We start from the raw sequence: 17,412 nt of genomic DNA on the forward strand, positions 1-17,412 counted from the left end.
CTAAACAGTTGACCCGATCACTACGTTATTACCAGACTTGGGCAATCTTCTCCAGCTCAGACATGTCTATTCTACGCACATAGATATTCATTCGTCTATAATATTTCTTGTTCATCTAGATCTGTGTGTACCTCTCAATCGTTCTATATACAAACCCTAAGCGTCTCATTTACCCATTTTCTTCTTCCTCTTCCCCTCTCTTTCCCTTTAATTGAAATCTTTATTTTGTAAATTCCTCGTCATTGCCGGCAAGGCAACCCTAATTCCATCCAACTCCTTCGACATTTTAACCTGGCACCCCAACCTTGAAGTCTCCGTCAACCCAAACGCCAAATCCAACATATCATTTTCATCATCACTAGGCTCAGGTATCTCGTCGTAGAATTCCGGATCAACAATAACATGGCATGTCGAACATGCACACGATCCACCACATGCACCTTCCATGTCCAAATTGTGGGCTTGTGCTATATCTAGAATATTGTCCCCTTCAGCCACTTCATAAGTGTATTGCTGACCGTCTTTTGTGATGAAGGTGATGTGGAGTTCTTCACCCGGTTTGGGTTTGTGGAGGTGACCGTGGCTTAGTATTGGTGATGTGTGAAGTGATTTGGAAAATGGAGAAACGATGCGTGGTGTTGTGATGCGGGAAATGTGCGAGTGTGAAATGGACCCAAGAAGAGACAGATTTATGGCCCTTGCTTGCCTTTGGAATATGCTTCTGATCATCTTTCAAATCTTGAGGGTTACAGCAGACAGATCAACGTGTGTAACTGCAAATGATGGTATATGACTTGAAGATGACTCTGAAATTCTTTTTTTCTTGGAATTTTTTTGCTTCTTTTTTTTTTTTTTTTTTTTTGGATCCCTTACATAATTATTGTCAAAAGAGAGAGATGGCTCTAGAACAAAACCGTTCCAACCTATGAGATACATCCGATTATCAATAACTTCTTAGACACAATAACAACAACTACATGTAAACGTTATCCAAGAACAAACCACCTACTTCCACATTACACTTTCTCTCTCATAACATCTAACCATTTATTGAAAGAAAAGGAGAAAAACATACACACACACACACACACACACACAGAGACAATACACGCTCCACCCTACGAAAACTTACTAAAAAGAACCAAAAAGATCAACAAAATCAACACGGCAATAATGGCATAACTGATAAACTTATTAGCAGTCAACCTTCTCCCCATACTTTTCAAAGTCTGAATACTTCGGTCAACATATGTATCAGCTTGCATCAATGTATTCCTAGCGCCACCAATTTGTTCACGTTGCGACCGCAAATCATTCAAGATATTGCCGCCAATACTCTCCGTCTCCAATGCGATCCGCTGACTATCTTGCAATCGCTGCGAGGACCGCTCCAATGAGGATTGATTATTGAGTAATTGTTTACGTTGCGAATCGGATACTCCATTCAAGCCACCTGCACCTCCATCTTCATCACGGTACCTTGATCCAAATAGTTCGTGTCTGTCTTGAGAATCACTGAGTTTCTTGTACTTGGCCTTAGCTTCATCTATTTGTGACTTGTATTGACGGATTTTCGTATTGTAAGATGATCGTTGTGTTGTTGGCAAGTTTTGCACTTCAATGCCCATCTGATCAAGTGCCTCCAATGCTTCATCAGTGGCTGCTTCAATCGCTTTGAGATAACTTTGACGTTGTTCTGTAGAAAAAAGAAGAGGTAACTCTGTTAGTATCTTGAATTGAGCAGATGCGACGGAGAGTACACTTTGTCTCCTTGGTATAATCACATACCTCCTTGTACTGATTCTACTTGAGATATCTTTGTCTTTGCCTCTTGCAAAGCAAGTTGGAAGTCACTCTCATAAGTGTTGAAGGAGTCAGACATCTCTATGGGGCTTGTCTGTTTAGATAGTATTCTGTGTTGTTAAATGATTGCTTCAATTTACTGACAACGTAGTCGCAGGAAAAGTTACGCAAACGAAAACTCGAAATCTGATAGGCGTGTACCATTACCAAAATACTGAAAATAATGTCCTCGAGCTCTAAAACTACTTATTCTACGGAAACTCAAACTTTCTCTTTCTTCCTGGTCTCTACTTATCATGGAGTCTAGTCTCAAATTCATCTCCAGAAACATTCTCATCGTCATCTGTCCTCGATTTGTATTTCTTGAAAGCAGCCTTGACTTGCTCCAAAAACTCATCATCAACTTCATCACCTGAATCAATTGATGTCCCAGATTGAGTCTTTTGCAACTCAGTCAATTCCTTCTTCAAAATATCATCGGTAACACAAACACCATGGTCTAATCCATCGAGCTGGGTGCAGACTGCAGCTTTTGCCGTGGCCTCCTCCTCATCATCATTGAGATCCAATGCGTTGACAGTTAAATTAAGCAACGACTTACCCGACTTTCTTCTAACCAATTTACCCGAGAATGGGCCTGACTTGGGTCTATATTTCTTCATATCTTCCTCCGTGCTTGCGCTATCATGCAACAACACCGATGAGTTTCTTCTATTGATTGGTGTTCTTGGAGTCTTTGGTATTCTACAAGTGACCCCATTATCATGAATCCATTTGGCAACAACTGCAGTCCATCCACACTGATGAGAAGCACCCAATCCTCTACCTGTATCTCCATCGAAATATTCATAGAATGGGACATAGTCTTTGAAAAAGGGGTCTTTATTGACCAAGTCATCATCACCATTACATGCTCTATTGCCATCTTCATCAGGCAAGAACAAGTGAATCAAACGATGCTGAATTTCTTGCGCACATTGCGCCAAGTTGAGATATTCACCTGACCCCGTAGGACATTCAACTTTCAAGTCGGGGCCATAGTACAAGTAAAATCTCTGCAAAGCTTCCACCAATAAGAAATTAGTGGGGAACCAAATTGGTCCCCTCCAGTTGGAGTTACCTCCAAACATACCTGAATCAGACTCACCAGGTAAATACTCAACTTTGAATACTTCACCATTGACTTCCATAGTGAATGGATGGTCCTTGTGATACTTTGACATTGATCTTATACCATACGGCGACAAAAACTCCTTTTCATCCAACATCCTGCTCAAGATCGCCACAAGTCTCTCCTTCGACACCAACGACAATAACAATCTCTCACCAACACCTCTAGTTTCCATCGAGGCAATATTTCTCTCAGCAACTTCCTTCCGATGATGTACAAACCAGTCCAATCTCTTCTTGAATGATGGGAATCTTTCCAACAACTCGGGCTCCAACGTCAAAGAAGCATAAAGAGGGATTAACCCAACCAATGACCGGACCGGAAGCGATTGAGTGTGGTGATCCCCATATCTAATTGCATCATAATAAAATTCATCATTTTCATCCCAAAGTGAGTTTTTCGTAGACGACTCATTATCACCTTCACCACCTCTAAATGTCAATGCATCAGCAATAACTACAAAATGCTCAAAAAATTTCGAGGCAATGTTTTCATAAACGGGTCTAGTCTTGGCCAACTCCAACGCAATATTTAACATCTGCAACGAAAAGAACGCCATCCATCCAGTGGAATCAGCTTGTTCCAAGTTACCTCCAGTGGGCAAAGCTTCCGACCTATTGAACACACCAATATTGTCCAACCCCAAGAACCCACCTTCAAAAATATTGTTCCCCTCAGCATCTTTTCTATTAACCCACCATGCAAAATTCAACATCAATTTTTGAAACACTCTTTCCAAAAAATCAATATCTTCACGTCCATACATTTTCCTCTCAATTTTGAAAATCCTATAAGCAGCCCAGGCATGCACCGGGGGGTTAACATCACTGAAATTCCATTCATACGCGGGAATCTGTCCATTGGGGTGCATATACCATTCTCTCAACAAGAGATCAATTTGATTCTTGGCGAACCATGGATCAATCATGGCAAAGGGAATACAATGGAATGCCGTATCCCAAGCAGCGAAAAAGGGGTACTCCCATTTATCAGGCAATGACAAAATATCATCGATATACAAATGCTTCCATTCCTTGTTTCTACCATTTGCACGGTTCACTGGTGGTTTAACAGTATTTGGATCACCGTATGCCCAATAATTGTGAACAAAATGGTAAAACTGTTTTGACCACAACAATCCCGCAAATGCATATCTTTGAATTTGTCTCAATTCATCACTAATTGGCAACGGAGAAACTTTCCAATAAAATTGATCAGCTTCATTTTGACGCTTACTGAAAATTTGATCCAATTTATATTCATCGACATCAGAATTGTCCTTTGTGAATTTGTAACGAATGGTTACGTAATCTCCAGGGGGCACACCGCCATCTTGGTCAAAAACATACCAAGCTGCTGCTTGTGTACCTTCCTTATCTGGATTAACCGCTTTTTCATCGCCATGAACAACTAGCTCATGGAAAGCATCTTTAACAAACTTGTTTTTGTTTTCTTGTCCATACAATTTCTTGGTATTTGTTTCATTTTCAGTAAACACAAGTCTTGGTTCCACATCGGGGGAATCCTCATGGATACCAGCCGATGGGGCAAATGACAAGTAACGTTTACCAAATTTGTGTGTCTCCACTTCGATGGTGTAATCGTTTACTTGTTTCAAATGAGGCTTGGGTTCATTAACACTCTCCTTGACACCCCAAGCCCAAGTGTTTCTCAATACAACATTTGGCAACAAGTGCAAAGGAGCTGGCTTATCACTTCTATTGTAAGCGGTGATTCTGAAGTACAAGTCATCGGGTGAGTCCTTGGCACATTCAAATACAACATCGAAATATTCGTTGTCATCAAACAATCCAGTGTCTGTGATTTCATACTCTTTTTCCAATCGTGATCTTTTAGCATTCTCCAACTTCAACTCCTCATACGGAAACTTGTTTTGTGGATACTTGTACAAATACTTCATGTATGAATGTGAAGGAGTGTTGTCGAGATAATAATACAATTCCTTAACATCTTCACCATGGTTACCTTGATTATTAGTCAAACCATACAATTTCTCCTTCAAAATGTCATCTTTACCATTCCATAACGCCATAGTGATGTTGACCAATTGGCGTCTATCGGAAACACCAGCCAACCCATCCTGTGACCAACGGGAAACACGGGCATAATCCTCAAACTTGAATGAGTCCCAAGCGTTTCCATCACTACTATAATCTTCCCGAACTGTTCCCCAAGATCTTTCAGAAACGTATGGACCCCATTGTCTGTACTTGATATCTTGTAGCCTCTCTTCTTCTGCAGTTAAGCCAGGCATTGTTGAGTGGGTGGTACTTGGAGGAGGCGATTGGGTCTATGAAGAAAGGACTGCAATAGAAACACTGCGGTTGTGAAATGAGAAAGTAGCAAAAGAAGAAAACGTTGGAGAGAGATATAAAGAAAAATCCAACAACGATTACAAAAAGGAGAGAGTGCGAAAGAAGGAACAGGAGATATAATCCGGACTAAAATGTTGAGTAAGTTTTAAACTATATACGTCACTTTTGAAGTACAAGAATTACTTTAATCGTCACTTTAGCTTTATGTACTTTTTTTTTTTAACTGGGTACATATGCAACAGAACAACCCAATGCGATCAATGGCTATCATTAAAGCCATTGTTGTTCTCACTTTTCACAAGAGAGATTTCAGATCTACCATGGACAAAACGCAATCACACAAAATCAGAATGCTTGATTGCTACTTTAAAATGGTAGCCCATTAGATTAGCATACTTACAAACAGCATAATAGAACTGGAGCACCGCTAGAATACCCCACCACCCAATTGTCTGTTTCTCCAGTTTGGGTGATATCCTATCTTGAAGCAAATAGTAATAAATGTTTGTTAAATACGTAGTTGTAGATTTGTTTGCAACTTGCTTCCCAAAAAAAAAAAAAAAAAAAGTTTCTAATTTAAGAACAAATTTTACGAGCTTAACCAGTACCATCTAATGTTGTACAGACAACTACATAGAGAACCATAATGTAATTAAACTTACTTGACTAAAACACCAACGCTATGTTATTAAAAGTCTATAAATTTTATCCAACAGAATATCATATTCTCTTCAATCAACATTTATACATCCCCACTAGTCTTCTTTTCCAGTTCAGCACGCTTGGCAGCTTCTTGTTGAGCAGCAACAGCAGCCTTCTTACCCATAGCTTTTCCAAAATACATCACTGCAAATGGGAAAATCACACTCAACAACACCACCCACGCCACCAATATTCCAAAATTGCGACCCAACTGTCCCTTATAAACATCAAAAAACACCGTCTTCACTGCTTCATAACTGTTGTGAATAGGCATGGCATACCCATACCGGAAGAAATTGTTTGTTAATGCCATTGCCGTGTATGTAGGTGCAATGTTACTAATAACCCATAAAATCAACCAAAACCCAAGCAAAGGAGGATAAAATGGAATGATAAACATCCCCATTATTTCAGTGGCTAGCCCCACTGCAGACATGGTTAGGAAAGATATACACCAGTAAACGAGGAATCCCGATCTGCCATAAGTTGGCGTGAAATCAACTTGGAAAGCCAATGTAACCAATCCAAACATCAATGAAAGAAAGAAAAATGAACAAATGGAGGAGATATAACGGTAGACAACGTAATGGAGTCTATTGATTGGTGACTTTGCCACTTTTAAATGGGCATCAGCAAAGAAATTGAATTGGAAAAATGAAACAATAATCATGTAAATGAACCCAACTTGCAATGGAGCACTAAGGACATTATCAGTAAATGGTATTCTATCAACCATGGTGAAATGGATAGGCTGAGCATAGAGTTGTTTTTGTTGTTGTGATTGTATTGTGATATTTTCCGATAACTGTGAAAGTAGATTTGGTTGTTGTTCAAACCACATCGATTGAATCTTCAGCAATTGTGGTGTGACATACAGTCTCATGGCAAGAAAATCACGTCCAGTTTCGTAATATGCAGTAACTGTATTATCAGATGCATTATAGCTAGTATCTCCCTTTTTCAATGCTTGAACATAGTTGTAACTTGCATTTGGCTTGACATATATGGCTGACCAATACAATTGATGATGAACTCTTCTCAAAATCTCTCCTCTAATGGTGTTGTTGTGCTCATTTGCCAAGTTTTCAAACTCGCTTTCTTTGTAAATATGCCAATCGCCACTAGCTTTCGCTTGAGGTCGTTGTAGGATATCATCCATGGCATTACCAAATACTGGCTCCACTCCATCTACAGTTTGCTCATCACCAATCACCACCAAAAATTTCAAGTTTTTGAGATTGTCGTTGATGTCGTAGTATGAACCCCAATATATGGAAAAAGCAATCAATATCAAAGACGACATCAACAAGTTGATCAAAAGAAATCGTTTGTGTATTTTTCTTCTGTGTGGTTTATAGTCCCTGCTAAAGAATGATATGTATTGTGGTGAAGCAGGCAGTTGTTGCAGCAAGGCTTGATCTTGCTCATTTGCCTTTGGTGCCGACTGATCATCAGCACCAGATACCTTTGCATTAAGTTGTTGTTGTTGTACAGCGTTGTCCTCTTGGTTATTGTCAGCGTGTCCAGCATATACTGGAGTACCAGAGGAGTCACTGTTTTCAGTTAGCCTCTGTTGTGCAAGATTAGGCTGTCTATCATCCATATTATAAGTATCGCTGTCTTGTTCCAATGAATGGTTGGAAATGTCTTCACTCTTGTCACTGCCCATAAAGAATATTTGAGTTTTAGTCAGTTGAGAGAGAAAGTGTGTGTGTGTATGTATGTGTATGTGTATGTGTGTGTGTGATGAATGAACAGTTGGGTGCTTTGGGGATGAAGAAATATGTATATATATATATATATATATATATGGAGTAGTGGTAGTAAATAAAGACTGATTGATTATAAATACAACAAAAATATCGGAAACCGATTTGTGAATGAAAATAGAAAGTAGTGAAAAGAAATTTTCTTCTTCCCCCAACAAACAACAAACAAACAAAAGAAAAAGGAGAAAAAAAAAAGAAAAAGCAATAAACCCTGTTTTGTGTAATCATGTCACATTTACATTACACTACATTACATTAACATTAACATTAACATTAACACTAACACTAACACTAACACTAACGACAACAACAACAACGATAACAATAACAACATCAATTTAGATATTGAAAGTTCGTAAAATTGAGAATGTTTGACGTGTATATATATATACATTATATATACATATATACATTATCAGTATACTAACCATTACTTTTATTCTTTTTAAACACAGCTATATATACTAAGATTTAGTACAGTGTATTCTCATATATTCTTCTTCTTTCCAACTCCAACTCAATTGAACTTACATCGTTCACCACTCTTGTTTATCACAAACACCTGTTTGGTACCGAATTTCTTTCTCTTCTGCAGGTTGTAATAGTGACACCCGAAAACTAGTCACGCATAACAACAACAACAACAACAACAACAAAACACTAAGTATAAAGAAACCTTTACACTCACATCCCATGTACATATTTGTAATCATCATTGATGCCTTTTACTTTCATGTGCGGAAGAGAGGGATTAACACGGCGTTAGGCGATCGGCGTTCGGAGAATTCGTATCTTGCGACATAGAGAAGAACAAGAAAAAACAAAAAAAAAAATGAAAAATGAAAAATAAAAATAAATACAAGTAACATGTAGTAGGATATGGCAATCCCGAGGGACAAATATTCTTCTTTAAAATTTAATCTATAGGCAGTTGCAGTTGTTAGGGATTGGAGTTGTAATTTTGTATTCTCTCGGGATAGAAAGCGGTAGCTTCGGATCGCCTCTTCCGTGCACTTCTCTCCGTAGCTCTTCCTCCTCTTCAATTTTACCAGTTGCCGATTTATTAAACTATATTGCTAGCTACTGTTGCAGTCAACAAGTTAATTACCATACTTACCGAATGTCCATCTCATAAACTCTCCTTAATAGACGTATCATCTTTGCATCAGAATAGTTTTTTCGGTAATTATTAGATTTGGAATAAATTCCAAACTCTGTGAACGTATCACCATGAGTTACTATGTATTGCTTCGTATGCTTTTCTATTGCATTACCTTCTAGTAACGCAACTCTCTCTAGTTTGTTGGTATCACCAATTTATGTGTCACATATAACAATTGTCACCCTGTATGAGAAACTACTCGATAGTTGCAACTTACGTGTATACAATATCCAATTCAGCCGCAGCATCATCGACTAACAACAACAACAACAACAACAAAAAAAAAACTCTTTAATACTTCAGCTCAATTGCATTTGTCTCATCTACTACTTGCAGTTGGTGACAATCTCTTTCTCTGTGGGATGTTCAAGATTCAGTAGTGTGTCGCAACATTTGTAAGTTGACGACACTGAATTTAGAGATGTTTTGCGACATTGAAATTGTTTCAATAACTTCCTCTCTCTCTCTCTCTCTCAGTCTCTCTGTTCCCAACAAAATTAAGAAAAAAAATCTTTGAATCACATACAAAAGATAGACCCTTTTAGTATAGCATTAAATACATCATCAAATCAACCCAATCAATCTATAATATAAACTTGATTCATCATATCACATAGTCACTATACCATTACACACTCCTATTTACCTTCGTTTTAGTCCAAAAGAGCCATTTATTCCCCCTCCATTTTTTTTTTTTTTTATTTTACAATCACACATAGTATAGTTGAAGGCCAATTTATTTTTTCCTGCTTTTCCAGCACCCCACACCCCACACCCCCACTACAACACACCATATATCGATTTGCAATCGAAATTTTTCGGTAAATCCTTTTTGCAACAAAATCAAGACGCTTTATTCATAACCCCGATTTACTTTCATAATGAGTACTCAAGTAACAACATCAACTACAACTGCTCCAACATCAAATACCGTGGCCATTGGAAATGGCACAGTCGCTGCAAATACAGCTGCACAAGCGCCACAGCAACAACAACACCCTCCACAACACAAGGGAAAATCAGGAAAACGCATAGAATTGGAGAGACTAATACGAGAGTTTCAGAGTAAATTGGGCCCAAACTGGGAGAAATACCATGAAGCATTGAGCCTTTTCCTCATTGGTAAGCTATCGCGACCAGAATTGGTGTCTACAATCACCCCACTTTTGAAACCACAAAACTTGTTTCGATTTCACAATAAATTGTTGATGCTCAACTTTGCCAATTCTTTAAAGGATGGCCCTTTGGATGCCCCCAATGAATTGGCCTCGTTTTGGAACAAGAAATTCTCCAAAGTCAACAAAAATGTACGAAGCACCCAGTATGAGAAGTTTAAGCAAAATATAATGGGACTTCCCATCAAGGAGAGAAGGCGTATCAAAAACATCACTAGAGACAGTGGGAAGCGTAACAAATTGACAGCTGGTATAACTTTAACTCGTCATACTTTATTACCAAAGATCCCCATGATTCAAGACAAGGAACAACAGCAATTGCAAGTGAACAATTTGGTGCAGTGGCAACAGGATGTGTTGAATGGTATAAATGCCCCCATCGCTACCGAAAGTTATGAAATACCTGATGCAGATACCCTTTCCAAGCAGATTTTGATGACCATGAGAGAACATGGCTTGACTGGGGGGTTAAATCCAGGCGTGATTGAAGTTATACTTCTAGGCTTGAAAGCACATATGAAAAACATTGTTGAAAGTGCGATTGATGTGGCAAAGTATAGGAAAAACAAGTATACCAATAGGGACTATGTGCCACTTGACAATGATGGTAATGCAACTATCAATGGAGTAGTTGCTAATGGATCCAGTTCAAAAGCTCCCTCATTTCCTGAAACTACACATAATAAAGACACTGTGTTGTCAGTGGAGGACTTGTACGATACGTTTGAAATGTTTCCACATATAATTGAACCTTGTGGACCGAAATTGAGATTGAGTAATGTATTACTCGAGAACGATGATTGTCAAGAAAAGGGCTTGAGCTATAACTTGCCACCTAAACCAGCATCACTTTTGGAAAACAGAACGAAATTTAATCAACCACCAGCTCCAGCCTTGCACACGGAATCTGCAACTGGTGCAACTAATAGCGGGATATCTGTGAATGCAAATGCGTCTAATTCTACTTCTTCGTCGTCTGGAAATAGCACCACCGATCCCATTACGGCTCAGAGTCAAGGCAGTGTCAATGATGACAAGAGTAGCGAATCTAAGAACAACGAGGGTGAAAAATCAGAAGTGCAAAAACGGCAGAACCAGCAACAGCAACAGCAACAGCAACAACAGCAACAACAGCAACAGCAACAACAGCAGCAACGCCCCCAACAGCAACAGCAACAACAACAACAACAGCAGAGCTTGCCTCGTCCTGATGCCCATATTGGTACCACTGACGAGTTGAAGTGGGTATTGCACGACTTGATCTCTACAATGTAATTAGAATGACTCTGTATTAATATGTAATTTTTAAATTCTAAAACTAATTACATTGTATGCACTGCTTTTTTGCAATTAACAGCAGTCGAATTGATTGTTTTTAGTACACTCAATGTACTTGAATCGGTAACTTTTGAAATGACTAAAGGTGCACTCTTGCTCGAAACCCAATCAAGCACTCTGTCCAAGTAGGTGACTTTATCATTCCGTATCAATTTCAGCAAAATCGTCATTTGTTCCTCGCAACCAACGTCTGTAACATCAATCACAACCAACCGACTCTCAAAACCCTTGTTTTTCTTGATTCCATTCACGGTGATCACATGGACAACAACATCAGTCTTGTTTGTGTTAAACCCATTTATGATACTGCTCACTTGCTGAGGATCATCGATGCGCATCTTTTGACTTTCAAACAAGTTTGATTGAGCAAATGGCAACGAGTTATTCAATAAATCAACGCATGAGTTGCATGACATTGCCTGATAATTGAATTCAAATTGCCATGATGTCGATTGGGCTCGATAGGATTCTAGTTGTTGAATAGTTTGCAAAATTATGGTACTCCCCCGTAGATGTTGACTAATTATACCAACGTTATTGCCTCGAGTTAGACTTTTCACAAGATGAGAAAACTCATCAATGATGAAGCTGGCGGGCGCATCACTTGCGAATACTTTGTTGAAAATGATCTTGTGCTCGAGGTCATTTGTGATTGCATATACTCTCATTTTCCCCCGATACTCCATTATCGAATTCTCCAAAATCCGTCGATGCTCATCATGATTGGATATCTTGTCACGCAAGTTGCTATATTCGAGCTGAACAGTGTCAAATTCCATTTGCTCCAATTTGTCGCGTGACGTTTTCTCCATCAATGTTTGCTTGAGTTGTGATAGTTCTACTTCTGCTTCTCTTCTGAGGTGGGTATAATTATTCATTGTCTCTTCAATATTGGTGATCTCGGATTTCAACTTGTCCACTCGCTGCACATGTACTTCAAGTACAGACAATTGAGATTGGTATTCTTTGGAAGTCTTGTCGAGCTCCTCCTTCATCTTATTTAGTTTCGCAGTAGATTCATCTTCAAGTTGCCGTATTTCTCTTGTCTTAATTTCAAACTCTTGTCTCAATTTGTCAACCTCTTCATTATACCGCCCCTCATGATCGAACAGAAGCACCCTAATCTCCTCCTTCAAATCCACCTCAGCACACTTCAACTCATCAATCTTATCAACCAACTCATTATAATCAAAATTCCTCACCTCCTGCACCTCATTCGCCATCTCAAACTCAATCTCAGTAAACTGATTTTCCAACTTCATCCTATTCTCATCCAACTTGATCTCAATCAACTTCTCCTCATTCGCCACATACTTGACAATCTCCTCCTCCATATACTCCAACCATGCACAAGCATTGTCAATTTCACTCGTGGTAGTTTCAACCTTTTGTTGGTAATTGCGATGTATCCTGCGCAACCGACTCAATTCTTCAGTAAGATGCTCCAATTTGCGATGCTTGTCTCGACACTCTTGATGAAGTGAAGAAAGAGACTCTTGTAGCTCATTCAATCCACATGAAGATGGTGTAGAACTGGAATTCCCATACTCAAATGCAGCTGATGTGGTCCTCGGTGGTTTTTTCGATAACCGTTCTTGTATCGATAATATCCTGCTTTGGAAGTCGTTCTCATTGGTCAACTCAGTGCTGGAGTTTTTTGTAGTGGAAGGCTGAGGAAGTTTTGAGTTTCTATTAGGTTCATTTGTCGTTGCAGGTGGTGGTGTTGTTGTTGTTGTTGGTATGCTGGCCATTTCAAATCCAAGCGAAGATCGCCTCTTTGGAGGAGAGCACATTGTGTTCTGCGAAATCTCCTCTAACGGTCTCTTTTTGGACATGTGAAAGTCTATTGGTGAATAAAGTATGGCTTGACGAAGAGAAGGAATGGTTTGAATGCTTTGAAACAAATTGTAAACAAACGACAGTACTTTTGATTTTGTGCACAAAAATGCACACATAGTCTATCTAATTTATTTGCACTTTAACAACATCTACTTTCCTCACTAATGAACCATTACCAGTATACCAGATTAACCAGAACACAATCCAATGAGATTCATCCCATAAGAGCGTAATAAAGCGTCTCCTTCTAGCAGATATCAAAAACTCATTCAACACTTTTGCATAATTAGTGACGTTGGGATAATTGAAGAACAAATCCGGAGCCATCCCCACACTCACCAACAGCCACACAAATAGCCAAATCACAACTGTCCAGATATAATACGGTTTGGCAGTTGGATTCGCAACTGTCAACTGTTTCAAAGTCTTGCGTATTGCATAAATGTACGTCACAATTTTGACAATCTTGGATACTGCAAAAAGAACAGTAACGGGCCCACTCAACTTGTTTACCCTGTTGTCTTGAGTTAATTTCGCCACTCTTCCAATCCCATCAAATACCTCTGGTCCCAAAACTCCTTGAATGACATTGTAATTCTGATTATTGATCACAATGTATTGTATGTTGTTTTTCAAATCAAAGTATCTTGTAGCAAAGGCTGGGATCACGCATAGTAACGCAATAAGCTCCATCTTGTTGGAGGTTTGCAGTTGCACGTTGAAAGGAATGAGTCCGTAGCCAAGTATGTAAAAAATGGTAAATGCATCATCTAAACTTGCCGAAATGTAATCGGCATACTTTGCAACATCAAAATTGAACAACACCAAAGTTGTGCTCACAAGCAACAGTGCCACTTTAATCAATTGTAAATTTACTTGTAATTTGTACAATACTGGAGGATTAGATCCAAAACTGAACAATCTCGCAAGAAACAAGCTGATTAAAACATTGGCGACTAACCACCATAAATCATCAATTTTTTCATAATATCCAGATTCCTCAATATCAACCTTGTATTCAAAAGACAGTACCTTGGGAGAATACAAACACCAAATGCCAGGATCGACATCAAATTCCAATTTTTCCTTCTCCAAGATTTTGCTAGTTGCAAACCGTGAATCAGTCTTGAAGGCAAACTCACCAAACTCAAAATACTCATCCAATTTTGCATCAGTTACAAGGTAATCGAAATTAGGTAACCCTTGCAATGCAGCTCGGTGATTATATTCAAACAGTGCCAATGGGAGTGGGTCCGTTCCTAAAGTTCTTGTGATTTTGATACTGGTTGGATTTGAAATTTCAAAACACACAGCATTGGACCCTGTGTCTAAATAGAATTGCCTTGCTTGTGTGACGGCAAGAAGCGGAACTAGGTGCAGTATTCGTTTGAGTTTCATTTTTGGTTAGCAATCAACCCATCGCAAGGCTGAAAATCTGCAAAAAGATGAATTTCATATTTAGCAAAACTGCGGGGAGAGGAGAAAAGTGGTAGCACCAGGAGAGAGAGAGAGAGAGAGAGAGAGAGAGAGCGTCTTACATTACCAGACACTCAGCCATTCGCATCTATTCTAATTGTTTAAAATAAAACGTCTCTGCAATATGTCTCTTCTAATACGAAAGGGGATCTGATCTCCCGCCTTGTTCTCTCTCTATATATATGTCGGATCGTCATATCGCTTACGAAAAAGAAACCCCATAGGCGTGCAGCTTCTCACATACTCATGATCAGACGGTGAATCCCGTTGATACCACAACCATTGGATTGATGGTGGTAAGTGATCCAACAAGGAAGACACTTGGAGTTTACGGATGCAGTTTCCTGCCAAGTCGAGTTCAAATAATCGGCTGTGCAAAGCACCTCTGTTCTCGTCATGGCCGATCGCCTCCAAGGAAAATTCATCTAGAATATTTCCACTTAAATCAAGCAGCAGTAGGTTGGTTTCGGAGTTTGGTGGAAATGATAATCCGAGCATTTCGATACTATTGAATGAAAGATCCAAAACTTCCAAGCACGTAGTTTGGAACAGATACCTGGCTGATCGAATTCTGTTTTGCGAAAGGTTCAAATATTTCAAGTTTTGCAAGTTAGCCAATCGAGGAGGAATTTTGTTGATTTTGTTTAGTGAAAGGTCAATGTTTATGACAGATTGTGGAAGGGCAAGACCAAACGATCTGAGTTTGTTGTCGGATAAGCATAAATACCTCAACTTTGACCCACTTTCGAAAGTGGCGGTTGTCCAGTCATCAATCTCGCAACCATTAAAGCTCAATTCTTCAATCGTCTTACCGAACTCAATGTCCAGCAAGGCTCGGATTCGACAATTGTCAAAGTTGAGATTGACCAAAGTCAGTGGCAACTTGACATTATTCAAGCTCTTGATTTTGTTGTAGTTGAGATACAAAGTTTTCAATTGCAATGGCTGACCAATGTGGTTTGTCGAAAGATCCACTTTCGAAATTTTGTTTTCTGTGAAATGTACCGTTTCAATTGTTGGCGGGAATCTTGGCTTGTAAACCACTTTAATCTTGTTTGATCCAATGCCTAAATTATTCAACTTTGCTGGGAATTTCACCTCGTCAATAGATTCAATTTGGTTCACTTCAAGCGATAAAGTCTCCAACGAGTCAGGAAATTTGAACTGCAGAAAGTTTTTACCAATGTGAGTATTCATCAATCTTAGATACTGTAATTTTTCAAACTTTGAAAAGTTGGGCACACACGTGCTCCAACTAATGGGATTATGATCAAAATTGAGAAACTCAAGTTCAACAGGAAGTGTTTGCAATATTGGTGACAAATCCTGGATCGAGTTATTAGCCAAGTTGAGCCTTTTCAACGTTTGGGGATATTGCAACTCACCTAGGATCTCTGGATTTGCAACTTGTTGAATAGTTAGACTCGTCGTTGGAAATGTGGTTAATGGTAAGTTCAAGCCGGTCATTAGTTCAAGCAGATTCAACATCATTCCCTCGTTGATATTTTCATCTAACACTGCCATCAAGTCGTTTGGAAACTCAGGAGCAGAAGCGTGAGTCAAAATGCCTATAATCTTTGTAGATTTGGAACATAAAAGACTGACAAACACAAGTAAGATATACAAGTCTCTCGTCTTTTCAACCCATAGTACAATCGTTTCAAGTCTCGGCAAACTCGATTGTTCGTCCACGAGTCTTGGGAAGAGAGAGCAAGCAATACCAGAATCAGCTTGGAATGATTTCAAAGTTTCTGGTAAAGCATCAAGAGGTTGTTTTGCCTTGGTTTTGTTGTGCATGATGTCCAACAGCTCGATCTTCAGAAGTTTCAAATTCTGTACTATCACAGAGCAGAAAAGTAAGTACAAATGTTTCAAGTTGGGAAACTGTATCATATCAATTTTTAAGTGTTCTTTGCAATGACCGAGTACAAGGGACTTGATTTGTTTTCCAATATGAACAAATGGTTCCATAAACTGTTCACCATGGAAACTGTACTTGAAAGCTGGATCAAATTCTAGCTCAATATTGAGTTGAATATTAGGTGACTTCAACTTGGCTATTAGCTCTCTAAAGTTCATCAAATCATTAGAAGTCCACAAGTAGTATGCCACATTCAAAGTGACCGATAAGCCTTCCTGTGTGCAATAATCGTAAAGGATAAGAAATGCATCTTTGTCAGTGAAAAATTTCAATCTTTTCTTGTCAATACAGTTTGGGGTCCTCAAGTACATATGTAGAAAGGAGTACCTGTCTGTCCTATTATTGTACTGTAGGCCAGTTTCACCCTCAATTACACTGTTTATTGCTCGTTTTAAATTATTATTTAGGTTTAGAAAATCACGGTTTTCAGGTAGTAGTAGTTGAATCAAGTTTTCCACACCAGCAAAGACTAGAATATTCAGTAGAATGTCCCACTGGTATGCATCCAAAGCAACCGGTGCTTCAGCCATTGAAAGGTGTACGATGGGGTGAAGTATGAAGAATGCGGTTTTGATTTGATTTGTCCTTTGTTTTTTTCAAAGCTCGCCTCGCCCCTCGCTGGTTATCTTTTCCATCAAACCCAGGGAGATAGAGACAGTGAAAAAGAGAGAACTTGAAATAAATGACTCCCATGTAGACATACGTGGTTGACAACTAAGG

At 39.0% G+C, this 17,412-nt stretch overlaps 6 protein-coding genes across 6 annotated transcripts; 1 reads left to right on the plus strand and 5 right to left on the minus strand. All coding sequences in view use genetic code 12, as the record gives it.

The window, feature by feature from the left end:
• Positions 1-207: 207 nt before the first annotated feature.
• On the minus strand, positions 208-1,882 carry KGF57_002672 (VTI1; the record flags this gene model as incomplete). The annotated part of the gene is made up of 3 exons (XM_051752011.1): positions 208-548; positions 1,220-1,696; positions 1,789-1,882. The coding sequence occupies 3 exons, from the start codon at positions 1,880-1,882 to the stop codon at positions 208-210; spliced, it is 912 nt and encodes a 303-aa protein (XP_051608908.1).
• A 208-nt stretch (positions 1,883-2,090) lies between these two features.
• Positions 2,091-5,249, minus strand: KGF57_002673 (uncharacterized protein; the record flags this gene model as incomplete). The annotated part of the gene is made up of 1 exon (XM_051752012.1): positions 2,091-5,249. One exon carries the CDS (start codon positions 5,247-5,249, stop codon positions 2,091-2,093), a length of 3,159 nt encoding a protein of 1,052 aa, XP_051608909.1.
• Positions 5,250-6,052: 803 nt separating this feature from the next.
• Positions 6,053-7,681, minus strand: KGF57_002674 (SNG1 family protein; the record flags this gene model as incomplete). Its single annotated transcript, XM_051752013.1, has 1 exon — positions 6,053-7,681. The coding sequence occupies one exon, from the start codon at positions 7,679-7,681 to the stop codon at positions 6,053-6,055; it is 1,629 nt and encodes a 542-aa protein (XP_051608910.1).
• Positions 7,682-9,824: 2,143 nt separating this feature from the next.
• On the plus strand, positions 9,825-11,393 carry KGF57_002675 (uncharacterized protein; the record flags this gene model as incomplete). The annotated part of the gene is made up of 1 exon (XM_051752014.1): positions 9,825-11,393. One exon carries the CDS (start codon positions 9,825-9,827, stop codon positions 11,391-11,393), a length of 1,569 nt encoding a protein of 522 aa, XP_051608911.1.
• Positions 11,394-11,440: 47 nt separating this feature from the next.
• On the minus strand, positions 11,441-13,291 carry USO5 (Uso5p; the record flags this gene model as incomplete). The annotated part of the gene is made up of 1 exon (XM_051752015.1): positions 11,441-13,291. The coding sequence occupies one exon, from the start codon at positions 13,289-13,291 to the stop codon at positions 11,441-11,443; it is 1,851 nt and encodes a 616-aa protein (XP_051608912.1).
• Positions 13,292-13,418: 127 nt separating this feature from the next.
• Positions 13,419-17,222, minus strand: KGF57_002677 (leucine-rich repeat domain-containing protein; the record flags this gene model as incomplete). The annotated part of the gene is made up of 3 exons (XM_051752016.1): positions 13,419-14,637; positions 15,016-16,609; positions 16,694-17,222. 3 exons carry the CDS (start codon positions 17,220-17,222, stop codon positions 13,419-13,421), a joined length of 3,342 nt encoding a protein of 1,113 aa, XP_051608913.1.
• Positions 17,223-17,412: the final 190 nt, after the last annotated feature.

Source organism: Candida theae (genome assembly GCF_024610275.1).
Source record: "Candida theae strain CBS 12239 chromosome Unknown scaffold4, whole genome shotgun sequence".
NCBI lineage: Eukaryota > Fungi > Ascomycota > Pichiomycetes > Serinales > Debaryomycetaceae > Lodderomyces > Lodderomyces theae.